This window comes from Condylura cristata, unplaced genomic scaffold, assembly GCF_000260355.1.
Source record: "Condylura cristata isolate star-nosed mole 26May11 unplaced genomic scaffold, ConCri1.0 scaffold00020, whole genome shotgun sequence".
NCBI classification, from domain to species: Eukaryota; Metazoa; Chordata; class Mammalia; order Eulipotyphla; family Talpidae; genus Condylura; species Condylura cristata.
In genome coordinates this window covers 37,030,899-37,054,373 of record NW_004567121.1, presented here as the reverse complement: position 1 = coordinate 37,054,373, position 23,475 = coordinate 37,030,899, and the positions used below count along the sequence as shown (strand labels likewise).

At 36.7% G+C, this 23,475-nt stretch overlaps 1 protein-coding gene across 1 annotated transcript in view; it reads right to left on the bottom strand.

Moving 5' to 3' along the window:
• The window catches only part of ROCK2 (Rho-associated, coiled-coil containing protein kinase 2), a 64,759-nt gene extending 42,887 nt beyond the window's left edge, over positions 1-21,872 (bottom strand). The window contains exons 1-2 of the mRNA XM_012727432.1: positions 21,773-21,872; positions 14,037-14,174 (exon numbers count right to left, since the gene is read on the bottom strand). Coding sequence (XP_012582886.1) covers positions 14,037-14,174; positions 21,773-21,838 — 204 coding nt within the window. The 5' untranslated portion in view covers positions 21,839-21,872. The remainder of the gene's footprint in view (positions 1-14,036; positions 14,175-21,772) is intronic.
• Positions 21,873-23,475: the final 1,603 nt, after the last annotated feature.

The window sequence follows — 23,475 nt, the reverse complement described above, 5'->3', positions numbered from 1 at the left end:
GCCTGTCCTGCTCCCCACTCTGTCTCTGGTGAAGCCTCTCACCCTCCGCATCTCTGGCCTGTACCCCAGTTCTGTATGAATAAAAATAAATAAATCTTTAAAAAAAATTTGTCCCATGGGAAAACTGTTATATCATATAAACATGGAATCTACATTTACCACAACTCTGATCTTATTTAAAAGAAATGTAGGAAGGATAAATCACAAACTAAAAAGATTGGTCTATCTACAGAGGGTGGGTGGGGGAGGTGAAAAGAAAGGAATCCAGGAATGGGGGTTAGGGATAAAAAGGAGTAACTAACTCTGACTCCTAAAACCAAAGGAATGTTTCATATATAAAAAACATAAAAGCAACTGAAATCAATCTGGATGTAGGAGTAGCTCTAAATACAATACAATAGCAAGAAATGAACTTGTTTTATAGATTAATACTACTACAATGAAGGAGGTATGGAAGAAATGACCAAAGTAACTTTGGGAAACAGAATTTTAAATGACTCCTATAAGGCTAAATGCCTAAAGAACTGCACAAAGACCAGGCATTCTAGATAGAAAATGATACATTACAGATAATGAAGGCCTGGTTTCTATGTCCAAAATGGAAATCACAGAATACAAGGGAAGATGACTGCAACGAATCCTGTGGTAGAAGACCGGATCAGAAGTACCCACATGAACTCATAACTTTGTAACTACAGATCAACAAGCAGGTAAAACAGGCTTGAACACAGGTATGTGTTCATGCGGGCTAACGCACATACTGTATACAGCACGTGCGAGCCCACTGACAGGGCCTAGACCCAGAGAGGCTCCCGAAGGACTGACCTGTCTGCTGCCCGAATACGCATTTCTAAATACCATTACTGCATCTGTCTTTCTCCTCACTTATTTCGCTTAGCATTAATTCCCCCAGCTGTATCAGGTTGCCACAAATAACAAGAATTTGTCTTCTCTAATAACTGAATACTATTCCATCGTGTTTACATACCATATCTTAATGTGCTCATCTGTTTTTGAGCATTTAGGCTGTTTCCAAATCTTGGCTACTGTAATGAACCTGGGAGCACAACTTCCCCTCAACATTGTTTCTGTAATGTCTCTGATAGGGATTCCTGGGTTTTATGGCAGAGCTGTCAATAGCCTTGAGTAGCCCCCAGTTCCCTAGCTGGCCAGTCCACCACAGTGCAGGAGGGCGCCTTTTCTTCCTCATCCTCCGGCTCTTATGGTTTCTGGTTTTTTTCTGGTATGGGATGAGTCGGGATCTCACTATGGCTTTGATTTGCATTTCTATGATGACAGATCATAGTGGCCATTTTTTCATATGCCTTTCTGCCATATGTATGTCTTCTTTGGAGAAGTTCATATTTAGCTATTCTGTCCATTTTTTGAGTGGATTGTTTTCTTAAATTGTATAATTTCTTATAGATCTTTAATATCAGCCCTTGTCAGATATATGATATGCAAATATTTTCTTCCGTTCAGTGGGATGTCTTTTTGTTTTAATTACATTTTGGTTTGATGTAGCCTTCAATTAAAACTCTCCTGTTCTTCAACAATTATTCTCATTATTAATACTACTCAAGGAATGGAGGTTTGGGTTAAAATCATTCAACATTTTTAAAGTCCAGTATTATATAAAAATATTTTTCTCTAAGAAGTTAAGGATTTTGTTCAAAGAAACAAATGAGTAGCAAACTGGAAGAAAATACCAAGAATATCTGTGAAGTCACTAACTAGATTATATGCAATATAAGTATCACCTGCACATCAGTAGGAAGCCAATTTTAAAAGGATCAAAAATAGACAACAGCTCATTCACAACAGAGAAGTGGGTGACAATTAAATGAAATGATTTCCACTGTTAGTTAAAATACTTCACACTGGTGACATTGAGAGTGTGAATGTAAGAAGGAGTGAGGACACGGAAGACAGGGTTTCTGCACACTGCCAGCAAAAAGTCATAAAGTCATCCTCCTTCTGAGATCAGCTAAGACTCCAGGTGTCCTCTAGTACAGTAGGCTCATTTCCAGGTGGATGTTTAGAGGAAGCTCTACCAAGGTACACTTGAGACACATATGAAGATGTTCAACATAGCACTACTGGTAAGAGGGTGCTGGATGTGACCAAAGAATCCAACACGCTCACAGAAATTATACTATGGAAAATGCTCGGAAGCGATGAGCTAACTTAACTTAGTTCAGGAATGGCCATTCAGCAAGGCTGAGTGAAGAAAGTGAACAGAATGACACTGTGCCATCATGCTACTGTATGTATGAGCACTATGCTGACAGTCTGCAAGAGCTTACAGCCAACACATTTACAGGGGCTGGCTGGCTTCACAGAAAGAAAGAACAAGAAACTAAAAGGAGGCAAATACAACAAATGGGGCTTTGGTACTCGTGACAACAGGCTGTGAATCAAGGAGTACAACTAACCACATGTACTTGAGTTAAAAAATAATGAAAATTATAAAGTTATGTAAGAGACATTTTATTTTCCTTATAAGAGATTTGAATACTGAATTTAGGATTCCATTACATGCTTGTAAAAGTATTTTTAGATACCATATTCTGTTCCTTATATTATCACAATCTGTGCTGTTCTTTTCTTCAAAACTTTACCCTCCCCTAAAACATGGTGTGAATCTCTGTACCTTCCCAAAAGTTGTTGGTCTACCTAAAATCAGTATATTCATGGAAATATAAGGCAACAAACACTATTCTTTTTGTGTAACAGACAAAAAGTGCTTAGCATTCTATTTGAAAATTATTTCATACTTCATTTTCATTAAAGATAATTTTCACTATTAATCGCTTTATAATATATATTATAATAAACACCACATGAGGGAGCTTTGGGCACAATCAAAAAACTTTGCCTACTAAACACGGATTATTATATGCAGACTACAGTAACAGACTTAAGGAATAGCAAAGACATGAAGGGATGCTAAATTTTAACTGGGTAGACAAGATACACAAATCTAGATAGATAAAAACAGCCTATAAAAAAAACAGCACAAATTCTAAGCAAGTAAGGAAGTCATGAACATTATGACATGATTAGAGTGAAAACGGTAAGGAAAGGATTATCAGGAAGAACTTTCTAGATGAGGTAAAATATAAGCTGAGCATGGAAGAAAATGGATCACTGATCAAGGTCGGACAATGAATAACAGTGAGTATCACAAAGAGTTCATGAGTAAGTTGTGAGAAAGAGAAAAGAAAATCAGCTTAATTCAAGATAAATATCTGACAAAGTAACTAACAAGTAATAAACATATACGCATACTGAAAGATCATAAACGTCATGCAGGAGATGATGCCCAGTTTGTTGCCAAGATATATTAACACACAGAAAATATGATCCGGGTAAGCCGCCCCTTAAACCAACAGGGGAATACAAAGACAATAAAGCATCATCACCCCTCATCAGGAATTCCAGTATTATAGAAACAAAAGATTAAAGTTTTGCAGCAAAAACAAATTAACATCATAATTAACTACGAGGCTAATACACTGAATCTGTTCAGCTTATTTTGAATTGCTGTTTGCAAATTTATGCTCCTGGTTAATGCAGATGAGGTGGCTAGGAGATGGCAACAGAAACCTCTTACCTCTTTTTTTGCTTTTAAGGGAAAACACAGAAATGATATGGTGATGGAAACGTGTACCTTAGTTCATATTCGGTGTCCTATTTCACATAAAGCAGTACAAATACAACTAATTTTGATTGATAGAAATTGCTTATCAACATTCTATGAGGAAAGTATGCATGTAAGTTTATTTGTGTTCTTACTTCTCTTGAATTCACCAAAGGTACTACTAATAAAATTTTTGATAATTAGATGAATGATTAGTAAAGGAAGTGTTTTTTTTTGCTGTATTACTTTGTTTCCGTCATTACACAGTTAGCAAAATTTTATAAAACTAAGAAGCCCTGATTTGAAATTTAAGTTTTCTCAAAGAAAACTGGTGATTTTTTACTTGCTTAGTACTTACTTCGTCCATCTTCATACATGTGCCAAAATCTGCTAATTTTAGATGTCCATGTTTATCCAAAAGCATGTTGTCAGGCTTCACATCTCTGTGAATCAGACCCATGGAGTGTATGGCATCCAGAGCAAGGACAACCTCGGCAGCATAAAATTTGGCCCATTTTTCAGGCACATCATAGTTACTCATAAGGTTTACCAGATCTCCACCAGGCATGTACTCCATCACCATGTACAGATACTTATCATCTTGAAAGGCACAAAAGAGCTGGAAAACAAAACAGTAAGGAAAACAAAATTTTTAAATGAAAGAAAATCAAAACCATAAAAGAACAAAAATCAAAACCTGTCATTACGATTACAAAAGAAAAACAATAACCAGATGGAGCTGAAATTTATGAACTCTCCTATTCTACATTTCAACACCTTCTTATCAAGCAGAAGTTTCGTATGGGGATATTCTTCAACATATACATAAATGAATCATTTTCCTTCTTGGAGAACAGAGGAATCTACCTAAATAGGAACATTTTAAAAGAAACAGAGTAAGAAAAAGATGAGAGGTGAATGACAGAAGTCATAATGAAGAAACAGCTTTCTGAAAACAAATTTAATGCATATAGCTCACATGGAGTGGAGCTGAGAAGTTTGGAGCAGTTCAGAAAAGCCCAAAGGATGTCAGATTCAGTGGTTACGCACCGAGACAAGAGTCCTACAGAAGGGAACTAGGGAGTATTATAAACGGTATGTTCATACTAGGCCGTCTCACCCTTCTTCCCACCACCTCCCACTGCACTAGTCCTGCTCATCATAAACAAAGGGCAGTGCTAGCTGCATCCAGACAAAGAAGTCTGGGGTCAGAGAAATCACCAAGCTAGCAGGAAAGAAACAAAACAAAACAAAACCAAGAATTAACTTTTGAGAAAAAAACCAACATGATAAAATAGAGGCAAAGCATTTCAAGAAGTAAAAAATTGATAGCTAGGAAAATGTTTAATAGAGCAAATTAAGAACAGTTTCAAATATGTAAGAATCAAAACCACATCAATTAAACAATAGTCTGAAATGGAGAAAAACTCTGAAATTTTGGAATTTAAATATATGACCAGTGATAAGAGAACAGGTTATAAGGTTAGAAAACTGAGCAAAGGACTTTTTCTGAGAACACACTGCAGAATTGAAAGATGAAAATAGAGCGGGTAGCAAAGTGCCAATGTTTATCTAAAAGCACTCTGGGAGAGAGAACACAGATCAGAAGAAAACACATGAAAGAAATGATAACTAAAAATGTATAGAAATGCCTAAACTTTAAAATTTAAGATTCAAAGAACCTCTATATGAAGTGAATTCAAAATAAGACAGCGAGGGATAAACTTGGAGAAATTCAATAGAACAATCCAAAATTTCCCAAAAATCATGCTGGCAATAAATCTCTCATCCACACAAAATATAAAAAAGACAACAGAACAGTATCTTCAAAGATATCCACTGAAGTAAAATAATTTTGATTCTAGGCTACAACAGGTTGAAACATAAATAAGATAAATAAATGCAATACATCACAGAAATCGTCAAAGTTTATAACTAATAGACGACTTCCAAAAGAACTATTCAAGGGTATAGTTTGCCATAACAGGAACAAATAAGAGAGGATTATTTGAAACATAATTAAAAAGGGTAAATTTTTAAAAATCCAGAACTCACTCTGCAACTGACCCCAAATTAAATACTTGAGCATTAAGCCTAAACCAGATTAATTTTAAAATGAAAGGTGATAGATAGGGTGCAGAAACGAAGGGAAAGAAAAGAGTTATAGGGCTGATTGTCAAACTGAGGCTGAATCCCAATAACCACGTGCTGTTCTACTCCTCTTCTGTGTGTATGTGTATATATAATGCTGTAAATGCTGTGAATAAGTGAAGAATACTGCATGCTCTATCAAAACACCTTGTATTATAATGATATAATAGGTAAGGGGAAAGGAGAATGGAAAGTTAGGTAAAAGGAACTTACCTAACTTGTATGGAACGAATGAATGATAGAATTTAGGCTTCAGTGGATGACCCTAACGTAGTATCTAAAGATGCTGATTTATAAAGATGCATTCCTGAAACTTAAAATGCAACATTACTTCAAGAGAATTATTTTTAAAAAATAAATAAAAGGGCCCTCCCTGGTGGCGCAGCGGGTTAAAGCACTGCACTGAGAAGCTTAAGTCACTTCTGCATGAGTTCGATCCCCGCCTGCCCTGGAGATGACCACATGGCATGGCAGACCTCTCCTGACCCACCCACTGCTCCCCTCAGCAGTGTACTTCGTCGATCTGCCTGTCCTGCTCCCCACTCTTGTCTCTGGTGAAGCCTCTCACCCTCCGCATCTCTGACCTGTACCCCAGTTCTGTACGAATAAATAAATCTTTAAAAATAAATAAATAAATAAAAGATTGCAATTCTTCCTAAACTGATCAGTAGATTGAAAACAAACTCTATCTAAATCCCCACAGGCTTTTTCCCCCAGAAGTCAACAAACTGACCCTAAAATGTATGTGGAAATAGAAAGGATCCAGACTAGCCAAAGCAATTTTGAAATAGAAGAGAATTTCTATCTCTCCACTTCCAAAATGTCCCCACTTCAAAATTCATTCCAAAACTATTGTCATCAAGTTGCTATAGGTATATGGACAGATACCCATAAATGGAAAAGAATGGACAGTTCAAAAATAAGCCTATTTATTTTGGGGTGAACAGAATTTTTTTTAACAAAAATACCAGATAAATTTAGTGAGGAAACAACAATCTTTTCAACAAATAGGCGCTTGAACAACTGGATTTTCACAGGCAAAAAAATAAACACATTAAAACCTTATTTCATAGCATACTTAAAAATTATCGTGGGACTAAATTTAAGAGTCAAACTATAAAAATCTTAGGAAAAAAACATGGAGAAATCTTAACCTTGGATTAGGCAAAAGTTTCTTTTAACAGCCAAGACACAATTAACACACTGAAAAACTAGGCCATAAGATTTGATCAAAATAAATACTTATGGCTTTTAAAAGACACTTTCTAAAATGAAATGATAAATCAGAGTGGAAAGACTTTACAAATGATACATAAGGTAAAGGCCTTCTATCAAAGACCACATAAGGGATTCCTAGAATGCAGTAAGAAAGAAAAGAAATAACCAGTTCTTTAAAAGGTTAAAAATCTGAATGGCCACTTCAGTGACACAGGAGTGGCCACAGGCACATGCAGAGAGGCTCATTATCAGTGGTCATCAGAGAGTGCAAGCCACAGCAAGCTACCACTCCAGAATGGCTAAAGAAAATATGAAGTACTGACAAGAATGTGGAGAAACCAGAACTGTACACGTCATCAGAACGTGTGACTGAACTGCCACTTTGGGAATCAGGTGGGTTTCTTAAGTAGTTAAAAAGTTAAATATAGGCCCTCCCTGGTGGCGCAGCGGGTTAAAGCACTGCACTGAGAAGCTAAAGCCACTTCCGCATGAGTTCGATTCCCGCCTGCCCCGGAGGTGACCACATGGTGTGGCAGACCTCTCCTGACCCACCCGCTGCTCCCCTCAGCAGTGTACTTTGTCGATCTGCCTGTTCTGCTCCCCACTCTGTCTCTGGTGAAGCCTCTCACCGCCCCGAGCCTCTGGCCTGTACCCTAGTTCTGTATGCATAAATAAATAAATCTTTAAAAGAAAAAAAAAAAGTTAAATATAAAATGCCCAGAGCCAGGCACTGTACTCTAGGTATCTACCCAAGGGACATGCAATATGTCCATGCACCAGATCACAGCAGCAGGAGTCATTTATTTTAGATCCAAAGTGGAAGAATTTGTCCCAGAGCTGGTGGATACACAACTCTGTAAATGGTAAATGGACAAACAAAATGGGGTATGTATCCACATATCTGGTTTTCACCCTAACTGGGCTAATTGTAGCACAATTCTGCAGTCTGACTTCGCAGAATTAGTAAAAGAACCCACAAGACCACCTTCCACAAGACTGCCCTCTTCTCAGCGGGCAACCCCACTCAGGACGCTCCTAGGTACCTGCATTTCTGAAGTTACCATAACCCCTTTGGGTGTGCAACACAGGGAGCACAGGGAGGCACGACGCTTTACGGTTCCAGTGTTATCATGAAGGCGGCATGCCGGGCAGTCCGGGAGGCAGTCCCGAGCTTCCGTGCCTTCTTGTGGACCGAGGCCTACCAGCCACCCGACACACATCGCTGTGTTCGCCAACACTGGAAGCTCCACTGAGTGTCACTGTCCAGGGGTTTTATTAGGTCGCATCACATAGGCACAATTATTTAAATCACTGACTAAACTCTTGTCTCCAGCCCTCTTCTACTGGCTGCACTCCTGTAGTGGATGCTGTTCCTTCCCAGGACTGGCATCCATCCCAGGTGACCTAGGGAACAGGAGGAGCTGCCTCATTAGCATAACAGACATTCTGTCAGACAATTTGAGACCTTTCAACATTCTCGTAGAAATGGAACAAAGACAGATCAACTACATTCTTTATTATAACACACCATAAAATGGAACACTGGATAGCACTAAAAAGAAAAAGAAGTTTAAATACAATAAATGCTACAATATGCATGAATGTAAAAAACAGTAAACGGAAAGAGACCCGACAACATAAGACACGATTCTATTTATCTGAAATGGTCAGATAAGGCATTTTTAGAGACAGAAAGCACATTAGAACGAGGTTGCCTGAATTTGAGGAGAATGGCAAATGACTGTAAAAGGGTAAAAGTGACCTTTGAGGACAGTGTAAGTGTCCTAAAGTCAGTAATAATGGTGGGTACACTACTCTGTAAGCTTCCCCAAAATCAATGAATTGTACAAATTGATCTGCAAATAACCAAATCATGTGTTTTCCTCATGAGACAAAAGCTGGAAACAACCGAATGCCCTTAAGTGAACAGACAAGCTGCCATATGCCCACACAATGGGATACTGCTCAGTAAGAAAAATGAATGAACATTATGTCACTCAAACAATTTTGCTAACTATGTGAACAAAAGTGGTATAGACATTTGATATAGACTAAGGGAGAAAATACAGCAGTGAAACTAATAAATGGTAGCAACCTGGAAGACACAATAAACATGCAGAACTGAAAAGCTACAAAGGAGATATTCAACTGTTTCTGGTATATAAATGTCAATAAACACGAAAATTGTAGTTGGAGTGCTTGTTTAAGTGGTAAACAAAGAAATTATTACTAGTAAAGTCAGAAATTATTACTGTGTACCCCTTTGGGGGGGTACACAGAGGCAGTGACTGGGAAAGGGAGCCAAGAGGTTTCTGGGGTGGTGACAATGTTCGTATTTCAAACTGGGTAGTGACAAGTCATTTTAATGTCCTATGTACTTCTGTGTATAGATCACAGATAAAACCATTTTTTAAAGAATGATAAAAGTAAAACTGAACTCAAAGAGAAATTTATGACTTCACGTGTGTTTATAAGCCATCCCTCCTGATCATCTCAACAACACAATATTCAAAGAGAGACGCATACATGGGAAAATAAGGGCTGACCACGAAAGCCAGACAGATGAAGAACTAGAGCAGAGCACTGCCAGGGCCTCCCTGGCGGCGCAGGGGTGAAGTGTCCATGCTATTCAAGCCAGCACCAGTCACGAAGGCCTGAGTTTGGTCCTCAGCAACTATCTCACCAAAGCAAAGGGTCGGGGGGAGAAAAGAATGGTAGGAGAATAGGAAGTATGCAAAAGTTCTTGTGATGTCTAGTAGTTTAAAATTAACTATAATAAAATGTTAAAGTTTGCCAAATGTGTGTGGACAGAAATCAAAGAAACTTTCAGACAGCTTTTTAGGTAAGCAAGGAAAGTCATTTTACCAGTGGTGAATTAATTCAACTGTCTTTGTTGCAAAGAAATGTGTCTAGAGAAATTCAATTTGTTTATGGCTGTCAGTCCTTCAGTAACAATAGCTGCTCAGAGTGGCGAGCACTGCGAGCAATATCAATAGTCGACTGAAGAAAGGCAAACAATTTTGAGTGGTTGTCCTTAGCTCTCCGTGAGACAACAGATGTCACCAACACCATTCAGCACTGTTCACTGGAGAAGCAGTGACAAGTTTTAAATGAATTAAGAATTATCCTCTATAAACAGCCTGCAAGGTGAACTCAAGGCAAAAATGTTTTCAAAGTAGAAAACACTAATTCAGCAGTAGTCTTTGGTAAGGTATATTACAAGAGATGGTGGTAGAATTGTATTTGGAAGCCCTCCTGGTGGCACAAGGGGTTAAGATGTAGCACTACAAATTCCACAGCCACTGCAGCACAGAGTTCAAACCCAAGCCAGGGAATGACCCATAAGACACAGCAGACCTCTTCTGTCTCCCCACTGTGGATTTTAGTGGATCCACCTGTTCTGCTCCCTGTCTGTTTCTGGGGAGTCCTCTCACACCCCCACCTGTGGCCTAACGAGAGGGAAGGAGGTAGGGCTGATATAATGATTTTTAAAAATTGTATTTGGAGCATTTACAAAGCCTTGTGAAAATGTTTAAAGTCCATGGTTAGTCTTTATAACACAAATCAGATACACTGAGGAAAATATATCAGGATCTCATGCGCTAATAAACAAGTAACACTGATGACAGGCAGCATTTGCTCTTATGAACTCCCGACATCAGTTCCTTTTTTTTTTTTTTTTTGTCAGAAATAGGAATTACATAGCCTGACTCCACCACACGACAGTTAAAAGCAGCTAAAAAGCTAAGCAGTGATAATATGTTACTGAAATTATTTGACCTGAGTTGAAATGGAACATTGGGCTGACCCAAAAGAATGAATCATCCTTTGGAGTGGAGAGACATATACAATACCGTTGTTGAGGTGAAAAGTTGTACACCTGAAAACTCATGCAGTGTTGTGAACTAATGTTACCTCAGTTAGAAAAACAGAAACAAAACAAAACTATTATCAAACACTGGAAGTTGGCAGTAGCAGTAGACTTGATAATATTTCATGATCAATACAATCTAAAATTACAGGCAAAATAGCACTTAATGCAAAGCTGAAACTGTGGTGCATTCATTTGGGCAACAACTAATAATCTGCTGTCTGCAATTCCCAAACTATATAACTTAAAACAAGATTTCATTTCTATACAAATCTGCAGTGAATATGTTTTCTCTAAGCTCAAACCACAGTTCTGCAATCCCAGCAGTTTTTGTACCACAATGTAAAAAAGCAAAAGAAATACTCATCTCAATATCCATTTAAACTTTGCAATGAATATATGGATGAATATGGTATTTTACCTGTCCTTCTCTCAAAAACCTTAAATGAGAAAAACAACAAACACCAACAGAAAAACATATACATTTTACAATACAACTGACAAGCAATGCTCCAAGCAGGCCATCAAAAATAGGGAGTTCGAGAAACTGTCACAGCAGATGAAGAGCTTGAGACACCATAATTAATGTAGGGCAAAACAAGGATATTAGATTACAACTAAGAAAACGAGACTAGCCTATGAACTTTAGCTAATAATAATGAATCAATTAGTTCATTCATGGTAACAAATGTACCAGAATAGAACCTAGATCTGAGTACATCTAAGTATTAAAAATGAGTGAACAGGCCCTCCCTGGTGGCGCAGCGGGTTAAAGCACTGCACTGAGAAGCTTAAGCCACTTCCGCATGAGTTCGATTCCCGCCTGCCCCGGAGGAGACCACATGGCGTGGCAGACCTCTCCTGACCCGCCCGCTGCTTGCCTCAGCAGTGTACTTCGTCGATCTGCCTGTTCTGCACCCCACTCTGTCTCTGGTGAATCCTCTCACCCTCCGCATCTCTGGCCTGTACCCCAGTTCTATATGAATAAATAAATAAATCTTTAAAAAAAAAAAAAGAGTGAACAAAATAGTCCAGAGGATGTATTTCCAACACAGAATTAACGGAGGATTAACCAGAATCTGCTAGCATTCTAACAAGTCAATTTTTAAAAAAAAAAAAAACTCACACCAAAAAACTGAGACAATTAATGGAGCTGGAATTACTAATAAGCATATGAACTGTGCTGAGTCGTATTAGTAATCAAGGAAATGCAACCTAGCACATCTTATTTCTCAAGGACATTTAAAATAAAAATTTTCAATAGTTACAATGTCTGGTATTGTAAAACTGAAGTGAAAGAAAACATCTATCGCACAATTAGAATACTGTAAACTTGTAAAAGTTTTTTTTTGGGGGGGGGGCAAGGCAACTTTAGAATTATCAACCCAAATGTTAAACGTGAATACCATCCGACTTAGCAACTCCAATGCCAGTGCTCTATTTCTAAAGAAATACTCACACATACCAAAAAAAATTAACCTACAAGCACGGTTAATTTCATATCAAGGGCTAAAAATACATCAAGTAGGTCTGGACAACCCTATCACATGAGCTAGCAAACAAGCTATCAAAAACTACTAGGGATATGTCAAAAGGACTAGGAACTCAACTTTAGAACCTACTGGCTGGGAACATCAGAATGTGAGCATCAATAAGATATTCACAGGACTGAAACACATCAAATAGGTCTTTAGTCCATGAATTCAAACTGATAGTGTCCCTACTAGGGGAAAGAAACCCCTTATTTGGAAAACTGGTAAATAAAATGTCAGAGAGGGTTGGAAACTAATGTGTCAATTAGTTTAGGGATGTTTTCTGAAGTGATAAAAATACTCTAAAATTAGGTAAAGTGATGACTGCACACTTCTACAAATATGTTAATCATCATTGAATAATAAATCAGTCATTTTAACAAATTTTCCAATTTATAATATACAAATCATTTAATTTGATATACGATGCAGTAATAACTATCCACTACAATATACAATGCAGTAATATACAATGCAGTAATAACTATCCACTACATATAATAATATACAAGTGTATATTATTTAAATGTAATAGTGCATGGAACATGCCACAGAGATAAACATATGAAAGCCAGGATATATAATCTATTCTTCAATTGTACAGTGGTTCACTATTGGTTTGCTTCTAAAGATCCATTGACTCTGTATCTCAATTATTAGAATTAAATATGAAAAGCAGAATTAAATATGAAAAGCACCAACTAAAGAAATGGCAATGAATCTGTTATTATGAGAACAACTTAAAATGAAAGTGAAGCAACTTATTACCATCATCCATTAGTCAAATAAATTATTATGATATATAATTTGCTACAAAAATTTTAGACTCAATTGCACTTATCAAAATTTCTATTCACTGGCTACAATAAAAAAATTAAGTGGAGAGGAGAAATGCTGAGTCTCAGTATCATTTAGAAAATCAGTAGTAATAAATCTTTAAATTAGACAATGGAAAATGTGACAATTTACTTTTTATCTCAAAACTGTCATCCATACAAGCCCTAAATCATTTCAGCACTCAGACATGCAACTAATCTTACTCAAGAAACGTGTTCAAAAATGTTTGCAATATTAAATACCAGTATACAAAAATCTTTAGAGAAGCAAAGGTAGGAAGAAATACAACTGAAAAGAAGGCAACAGATTCGTAACTTTCTTCACAGCCAAAAAAGAGAGAGAGAGAGAAAGAGAGAGAGCCTGAATTAGGAATTACAATACTGTCTTACTTTATAGGGAATAAATAAAGAATTACAGAGGAATGTCCAGAAGTTTTACCACAGGAAGATCTTTTCTTAGTACATAAGTCACTAGCTGCCACAGAGTAATTACACATGAGAAGCTGACCCAATCACTTATAAAATAAAAAAATCGCTTTCATAAAAGAGATTCCCTGCCACAGTAACCACTACTGGCTTCAATCCACCAACCTAGGTATAGCGTCTCTAGGTGGCATATTCCTTGAGAACACTAAATAAGTGCAATGAATGAGATCTTATTAAAAACAACTGTAATATAACTGTGCAAACTAGACATAGGACTTTAGTGTACAAAATCAATTCTTGTGAATAGTAAATGCTTGCTTTAAAAAAGGAAATAAAACTATAAAAATTAGTATGCTTACCTGAACCACCCATGGACTGTTGGCAAAAGCCATAATATCTCTTTCTTCCCAGAAAAAAGCAGAATCTGATCTTTTTATCATTTCAAACTTACTAAGAAGTTTCATAGCATAAACCTTCTGTGATGCCTTATGACGAACCTGTTGATTTTTTAAAATACAAAAATTAATACTTTAATTTTATAAGAAAGATGAGTTGATCATACGATAATGCTAGTATTAAAGACCTTAGATATAAAACAAAATGATCCTCAGCTAATTAACAAAAAGCAAAAGTATAACATTAATACATGAAATAAAGAACTACATTCTAAGCATTTTGTGAAATATGTACCTTTAAATGTGAGGTATCTCATTTCACCTAAATAATAAAGCTGAATACATGAAACCTTACCGCCTCATGTTGATTAACCTAGCCAGGTTTAAGAATAAGACATTGCTAAATGAGAAATTTGTAAGACATGTATGTATTCCTCACTATCTGAATATAAGCACCTAGTAAATTTAAAGAGATATTTGTAAACTTTGGTAAGTTGACACGTTTTGGGTATACTACTTACGAGACTTTTATAGGGAAAAACTACCAAAATATGATTATTTGATTAATTCCTTCCCTCATTATATGATAAATTCCATAAAAGGATAGTAGGTTTTTTTGGCCACCATTTAAATCCTAGACTAGAACGTAACAAACTCTTTACCACAAAGTCAATAAATATTTAATTCATGATAGTAGTTAACATCACTGGGATTTAATAATTCATTGTAACTGATTATTTATATTTGGATGTCTACAGATACCCAAAACTGAATTTAAGTTGTCACTCCTGAAGGCAATTCTCCTACCACCTTCCCCAGACAGATATGCCACTGAAAGAAGCGGCATATTAATCCTTCCAGCTGCTCTGGCTAAAAGTCTTTGGCTGCTCTTTATTTCTCACTCAGACAATCACACCCAGCCAGTCATGTCAGCAGTACCTCAGACTCTGAGAAAGCAGCCACCTCTAACTGACTATACAGAACTCCCCGGCCTAGCAATCAGGGCTAGCGGTCAGGGCTAGGGGCCTTGACCGCACTTCCCACAGCAGCCTCAACTAGCTGCCCTGCTCTCTTGCCAGCTGACTGGCCCCACAGCACAGAATGGCTTTGGCCACTGCCCTGCCTAACAATTCCTACATCTGTTCTCTGCATGTTCTCATCTCCGCCTGTGCTGCCCATGCTGTCTCCCCCACTTGGAATCACCTCAACTCCTCAATTTCTTCAATTGTTCCATCTCAATGGGGCCTACTCAGGTGAAGCAAACTTTCAACTCATCGTTGCTCTCTGCTGCCTGATCATTCGCTATTCCGAATTTCTCTATGTCTTGCTTCAGTGTACTTATTTTACCATTCTGCATCCTATTTTGTACTTATTTATTGTATTCTTGCTCCACACTGGAATGTAAGCCCAGAAAGGCAAGAAGTTTTGTTCACTGCTTGCTTAATCCACAGTGCCCAATATAATTCCTGACACATAATGATCTTTCAATAAATATTTGCTAAAAGTATGAATTTACTGAATGAGTGCTTACTACGTAAGTCAGACTGTTTTGCTAAATGTACTGTCTCTTTTAATTTTCATTATAATCCTAATGAAATATTTTCTCAAGTCACAAAAGAGAGATTTGAGACCTCGACAAATTAATTTCCAAAGGGCTATAGAGTGAGTAGAGTTGAGTCAAAAGCAATCTGCATACCAAATTCATTACTTTCTCTGGATTTATACCCCAAATTAGGATGCTCCCCTAAAACAGGACCTGATCTCTGCAGACATGGGGTCTCACCCAGTCAGTACTTGTCAACTCAGAAGTCTGCCAGTTTTTTTATAAGAAATTATATGGTCGGTCCTTCCTGGTGGCACAACATGTTAGGACGCAGCACTGTGATCTGGCTGTTGCCACTTCAGTGCAAGTTAGATCCCAGAGGTGACCACAGGGCGCGGCAGACCTCTCCTGACTGCCTGCTGCTCCCCTCAGCAGTGAACTTCGTTGATCTGCCTGTTCTGCTCCCCACTCTGTCTCTGGTGAAGCCTCTCACCACCCCTGCACTTCTGGCCTGTACCCCAGCTCTGTATGCATAAATAAATAAATCGTTAAAAAAAAAAGGATTATATGGTCACCCCATTGAGGCCTGGGGGAACACGAGACAGTTTATAGAGTTGGAGCTTAATGTCTAACCTGAGTCACCTTTTAAAATCTTACTACTAATTTCCCGTCTCTCCCAAGAAAGCTATCTCCTTTTTGACTCAAATGAAATAAAAATTCTTCAAAGGAAAGACACACTCTCCAAAATGGAATTCATTGTTGTCTACCTTCAACTCCCTTTGTTTTCTTCCTAGCAGATATCGGATTATCCATGCCTATTATATTCTCCACTTCACCCTCTGTGCCAAGCAGTATGTCAGCATGGAAAATTAAAAATACACAAACTATTTGATGAATGAGTTAATGTCTGCAAAAGGTTTTTTATTTACCATTAGTTCTGTTTTCAGAAAGTCAACATGTAATATTTTTAGTTCTCTTTTTTAGTTCATCAAAGGCTCCCCACATTTAGAATAAACCAGTGTTATACTGATGACTACAAGAAAAGTCAAAGAGTTGCTCATATCCTCTCTAGAGAGCATATGTAAGAATCCTCTTTCTGTGCCGTTCAGATAACGTTTAAAATGCAATAAAGTTGTAGAAAATCATTTAATGCTTTAGCTCTTAATAGAGCTTTCTGCCCTTTCAAAACTCAGGTAAAAATTTTTATTTGCTGACTTGAACAAATCATTATGGAAAAGACACACAAGAGCATTAAGTAAGACATACAGACACATGTTACTCAGTATAGCCACTTCTGCCAAAGATGGAGTAATTGGTACCAGTTAGCTATCCCACTGCAAACAACCATTAAATTAGCAAAATATATGAAGCAACTGTCTTCACGTCTTGTAAAATAACATAAGGCCACAATCCCCAAGAGAAGAGAAATTCACCAAGTCAACCCATAACTGCTCAGATCCTCTGCTGGAAGACAATACCCAACCACCATACATCACATGACTAACTATGCAAAGCACTATGCTCCTGCTGAGTTGAAGAGGCAGCCACCAGAGTTCAAGACAGGTGCAGCATCTGGACTGTGTCGAGCAGGAACAGGAAGTAAGGAGCTGTACATACAGAGGTCCCTTGATGTAGTGTGTGAGTCCCGGCTAAGGGCTGTGCTACTCAAAGTACCCAGTTTACTAGAAAGCAACTGCTCTGGGTAGCTAGAACAGACACACTTGAGATCAAACAGCACTGGAGGGACATCAACTTCCCAGTAAAACAAGAGTGGAGGAATATTGCTAATTTCCCGGGAAAAAGCAAATGGTTTGTAGGTTCAGTCCTGCCTATAAGATGGACCTAGGAAACAACTTGGTCTTTCCATATATCCACATGTACAAAGCATAAATCTAAGCCTGCACAAATTAAGGGTAATTACAAAGTACTTGGTCAGTTTATTAGAATGAAAATCAACACTCACCAAAAAAAAATAACAAAAGTCAGCATCTCTATCACATATCCAGGAAGGACTGTTAGTAATTTAAAAGTTACTAGAGAGGCAGAAAGGAAAATGTGCTATCAATAAAAAAGGAATCAACAGAAAATGACCCTAAGAGCTCAGCTGATAAATACTTTAAAGTATCTCTCATAAATATGCTCGAAGAACTAAAGGAAAACACGTTAAAAGAAAAAGTCTAGAGAGAATAGAAGGAAATACCAACAAATAAATGGAAATATATATAAAAAAGAGCCAACTGGAAATTTTATAATTGAAAATAAGTAAAATGGAAATTCATTGGCAGGCTTACCAGAGGACAGAGATAGAAGGGGAGTCTGTGAACCTGAATACAAATCAATCTAATGAATAAAGAGAAAAAAATGAATAAATGACACTCAAGGGCTGCAAGACGATTTTAAACAGCCTAAGAGGTGTGTAAATATAACTGGTCTAAACACTCCAATTCATAGGCAGAATGGTCAGAGTCTATTACAAAGCAAACCTTATCCTCATAAATTTTAAGTAAAACCAAACAAGCTGGAAACACAAGGATGGAAGCAGACATAATATGCAAACAAGCAAAGCAGTCAACAAAGCAATATTAATAGCAAAGTAGTCTTCTTCAATAGCAAAGAATAAAAGAAAGTCAGATGAATAATTCATCAGGAAGGCACAGCAAGGAAACATTCCAAATATGTATGCTTCTAACAAATGACCTTAAAAATTCACTGACAGAAAAGAAAACCACAATTTCAGTTGGATATTTTAACTACAAGACCTCTCAGTACTTGATATAACAAGTAAATCAAACAACAGAACCCAAAATAAAAACTGCCTAATCAATATTACAATTACAAATGTTATAGCAACAGCTTACATCACTTTTCACTTAAATATATTCTGAAATGTGTTATTTATATATCACATCTTTACATGTAAAGATTCCTTTACACAAAAAAAACAAATTATGATGAGGATTACAGATTATATCCATCTTTTGAGTTAAATTACTAAACTTGCATAACAATTTCTCCTATGCACATAGTTTCACAACATTCATAGAAAGACAAAAGTAATGCATGGGAAAGCAATATGAAAATATGGGTGAGACAGAGAGGAGGAGAGAGTTTAAAGAGCCTAATCTTAAAACTTGAAATTTCTCCCATAGCAGACAGACCAGATTTTATAACTGATGTATGTAGAATTAGTGGATAATCTCAAAGCAAATGCTCTTTAAATGGTTTTTGTTTTTTTTTTTTAAGTTGCTAAAGAGGTTGGTAAGGTATTCCTTCTTCTATATTTATGCCCGTCTTCACACCTTCACTTATGCTGAGAACAAGTAAGACCTTGCCTGCTTCCTGATTTTATTAGAGAAAGCACTGCATGAAAAGAAAGAGTCAGCCACTCAATTTACGTTTCATTCATGCCATGGCAAGAGTTTTTAAAATTCTGCTATAAAGTATAGCTATTACTAGAAACTAAAAATATAATAGTTAAACATTTAATTATATGCTTAATTTTTACATATGAATTAAATAAACTAGCAAACAAAAACCTAATAGGGAAAGGACCATTCAGTCAAACAAGTAACAAGTTACACAATATAGGCCCAGAGGATTTTCTGAGCATGAGAAAATGTTTACTGACTTGGGATTCTTGAAGCAAAAGGGGTTCCCACTTTGTGCTTCAACAGCACTTACAGCTGTCTGGTATCAAGTTACGTATCTACTTCCTGAACTTCTCAGGAGCACAAACCTTTCTTGGTAGGAATGTCTAGTGCAAGGTGCACAATGATGAACTGGTCGATATAACAAATTCAACAAAACCATATCTGTAACTAAACGAGATTTGTAAAACTTTTTGTTAGTTTGACATAATCTACAGAACATTAAGAGGCAGTGGTGACTTCGTGCCAAATTATCACCTCATAGCACTATTTATAGCACTAATACCACAAAGTTAAGCAGATCGTCAGGAAAGCTGGTTCACATCAGTCTTCCTTCCAATGATCTCTCCTTCTGAATGTTCTAATACAATCCCCTCAACATATCTGTTTATTCCTCTTTGTTCTCTGGTTTTATTTCCCTACTCAATATGATGGATAAACAGACACAGCAGCTATTCATTATCACACTGTCCACAATGCTGCTTACAACCAGATTTAGATGTCAACAATTGTAGGCAAAAGTTCCATTTATTTGGTCAATCTGCTTAATCCTTTTAGATTCAGTGACTTCATCTATGTAAGAAACTCAGAATTGGTGCAAAAGTAAAATGAGATAATAAATATAAATACTTAGCACGTTTAAGACATACTCACTGAAAATGTTAGCTACTGCATCAGGGGTTTCCCCTGTCACTGGTCTATGACAGTGACAGTACCTGAGGACACAAAGGTTGCTCTTATTCCAGTGTTTCTATTAGAGAAAGACGGTTATAGTCCTCATTTCTAATTTTAAAGGTGGATAAATGCTAAGAACCACCTAATTGACTATATACGGGGAAAAGATTTTTTAAAAACCCACAAATAAGGCTTTAAAGTTAAAAGCAGAATATTTATTTTCTTGTATTTGTTCACTTGCCTTTTCCACAGCTGATTTAAAAAAAAAATAAGTAGATGAAACAAAGGTGGATTTAGGAAAATCCTAAATGAACCTAGACCTACTGGGACATTTGTAAGCAAGAACTTTTGAAAATCATTCTAAAATAAACAAATTTCCCATTTGGAACTTCTGATTTTAGTACTATAAAAATTATAATAAAGACTATTTTTATAGAAGATCCATTCATCTATTTGACATACTTGGAATCTTCTTATCTGATGCTAAGGATTCCATTAACCTGGTGGCGCAGCAGGTTCAAGCACAGCACTAAGAAGCTAGAGCCACATCAGCATGAGCTGGATCCCCTCCTGCCCGGAGATGACCCACCTGGCACGGCAGACCTCTTCCTGACACGCCCACTGCTCCCCTCAGCAACATATTTGTCAGTTGGCCTGTTCTGCTTCCCACTCTGTCTCTGATGAATCCTCTCACCACCCCTGTGTCTCTGGCCTGTACCCCAGTTCTGTATGCATAAATAAATAAATCTTTTTTAAAAAATGAGAATAGGGCATCTAGAAAGAAAATAAGTCAGGCACGTCCCAATCATTTAAAAGGAAAGGAAACCTATCTCTCTTGTCTTAGAAACTGTACTAATGCAGTTCAAACTTGCTTTATGATGTAGACAGCCATATTCCCATGACTCTTGCCTACTTTACATTCAAGGAAATTTGTTCTTTAATTTGTAATTATCGTTAAGCTATCTATTCCCTGAGAAGTTCACATCCATTTGTACCTTTCAGTATTCTGATTAAGTTTGACTTTTTCTATCTGGTCAATGACCTTTCCACTTCATTTCTGAATTTGGGTTCAGTCTTAAATCATTCTCATCATAACAGAGCTTTAACTCATTTGCAAAATTATTTAACATGCTACCATGACCTCCATACAAGTCAGTAATAAAATGATTATCAAGAGGGAAAAGAGAACCCTGACACCTGTCCCTGGGGATAAATACACAATGTACCATTCATTAGTCTCTTTAGAATGCAAATATTAAATCAGCTATAAAGCTGACTACCTACATGCTTGTTCACTGACATTTCTCCATTATCATTCTCAAGTATGACAAGTTTTTTCCAAGTATCATATATATATATATATGTCTATACATTTTTCTTTAAATAAAATATATAAAACTATTGTACTACCATAATCTACAAATTCAATAAGCTCACAAAGAAAATTTTTCAGTTATTAAAATATCTTTGTTGGGTTTCTCATACATCTAAATTAATTTTAATAAAGCAGAGATGTTATTAATCTGAAAAGACTAAATGAAAACAGTAATTCTTGTGGAATATTAACAGCGAGGCAGATCACATGTGAAGTAAAGTATCATAAATCTCAAGTGTTTCAGATCTGGAAAAGACCTGGTGCTTCTACAGAGCACAACCACCTCTTTTTGTAGATGAAGACACTGAGGCGCTCAGAGACAAGACACTTTTACCAAGTCTGTGACTAGTTCTAGTATAGTCAGGCCATAGAAACTGGGTCTAGTCATGGACTACTGACACTGTTTTACAAAACCATGTTATCAAAATAACATTAAAAGAATAAAGCAAATACTTCTCACCAACTGAACTTCACCAAAAGCACCTCTTCCAATAACTTTTACAACATCATAGTCTTCTGCCTTCATCTGTAGACCTCTGATTTTTTTCACAATTTTCTCATCTGTAATTAAAAAAATCACTAAACATGTAACAGCAATCAAATTTGTAAAGAATATTTTTTAAAAAACCACATTTGTAGAAAGTTTTATTTCATGAAAATGTCAGTTTTTAAAGACTGCTATAATAATCTAAGGTACACGTTTAACACCAAAAACCCAAAACTCTAGGGCTTATATACACAAAAACAAACAGTAAGTACTACCAAAAAGCAACAGCTAAAGTGTTTTGATTTTGACGCTTGCGCTTGCATGGTAGTTAGCTGACAGCTGAAACAGTCATGACCCAAAGCAACCTGACAAGAATTCTGAATCATGGCAAAAAGTCATGACAAAAGTACTTGCAAAGATAATTTCAGTCATCAATTTTGATAGCATACGTTTGGTAGTAATCACAAATTATAAGTGTGCTAACTACAGCAAAACTGTTAACTGGGAAATAGCCCAGTCTCATAATTCCAAATTAAAGTACTTACTTTGTTGATACACAGTATATTCTGAGCCTGCCTTATTCTTAGAATAAGACAATTTCATGTATTCAATGTCATTTATACCTTCATTATAACAATATCAGCACTGGCAAATATTAAGAGTGACAACTGTTATGATAATAACAATTATCATGTTCTCTCTCATTAACCATACTGAAATGTCTAAATGTTTACAGATGTAAGCTCATTAAGCCCTCTGGGTCCTGTAAAGCTAACTTAAGAATTCTCTTGCAACTACAATCAACTGTCCTGAAATCACCAAATAGTATTATTAATTTATATGTAATCTTGAACTTTACCTACTTTACATATTGCAATTCTACAATTTTGCTTTGGAAATAAGAATGTTCATTTTTAAATGAATCAAATAGCAAACTGAAAAGCAGTTAAATATGTAAATGGATCAAACAAATCTCTTGCTAAAGTAATTATATAGTCAATTATTAAGTTTAAATATACTTACATCTATTTAAGAAATTATCTATATTCTTGTTTTTCCTCAAAGCAGGAAAATCCAAATCAAGAACCAATGAATTTAAGCCATCCTATTTAACAAAATAGAGAAAGGGAAAGAAAGTTGTTACAATTTTTAAGTATTCAATAAGTATTTTTACATTCTATCATGTGTAGCTCTTGCTGACTGAATGTCAATCCACTTAGATATGAAATTACCCAGTGGCAGGATCTGCATTCCAAGGCCTTAACTGATATGGAACCCCTGCCAAAGGTTAGCACTGATCCTATTATGTTTTCCTTTGTTCTTTTAGAGGAAAGAAAAATCTTATTTTAAAATATGCACCCAGGGCCCAACCTGGTGGCACAATGGGCTAAAGCACAGCACTATGAAGCTGTCCACAGCCACTGCAGCATGAGTTTAATCCCTGGCCAGGGAGCAGACCCACATGGCACAGACCTCTCCCATCTCACCCACTGCTCCCCACAGCAGTGTATTTCAGCCAATCTGCCTGTTCTGCTCCCCACTCTGTCTCTGGTGAATCCTCTCACCCCCCATATTTCTGGTCTGTATCCCAGTTCTTGTACGAATAAATAAAATCTAAAATAAAATAAAAATAAATATGCATCCACTACTCGTTTTGCCAGTCAGGAATCTTTTTT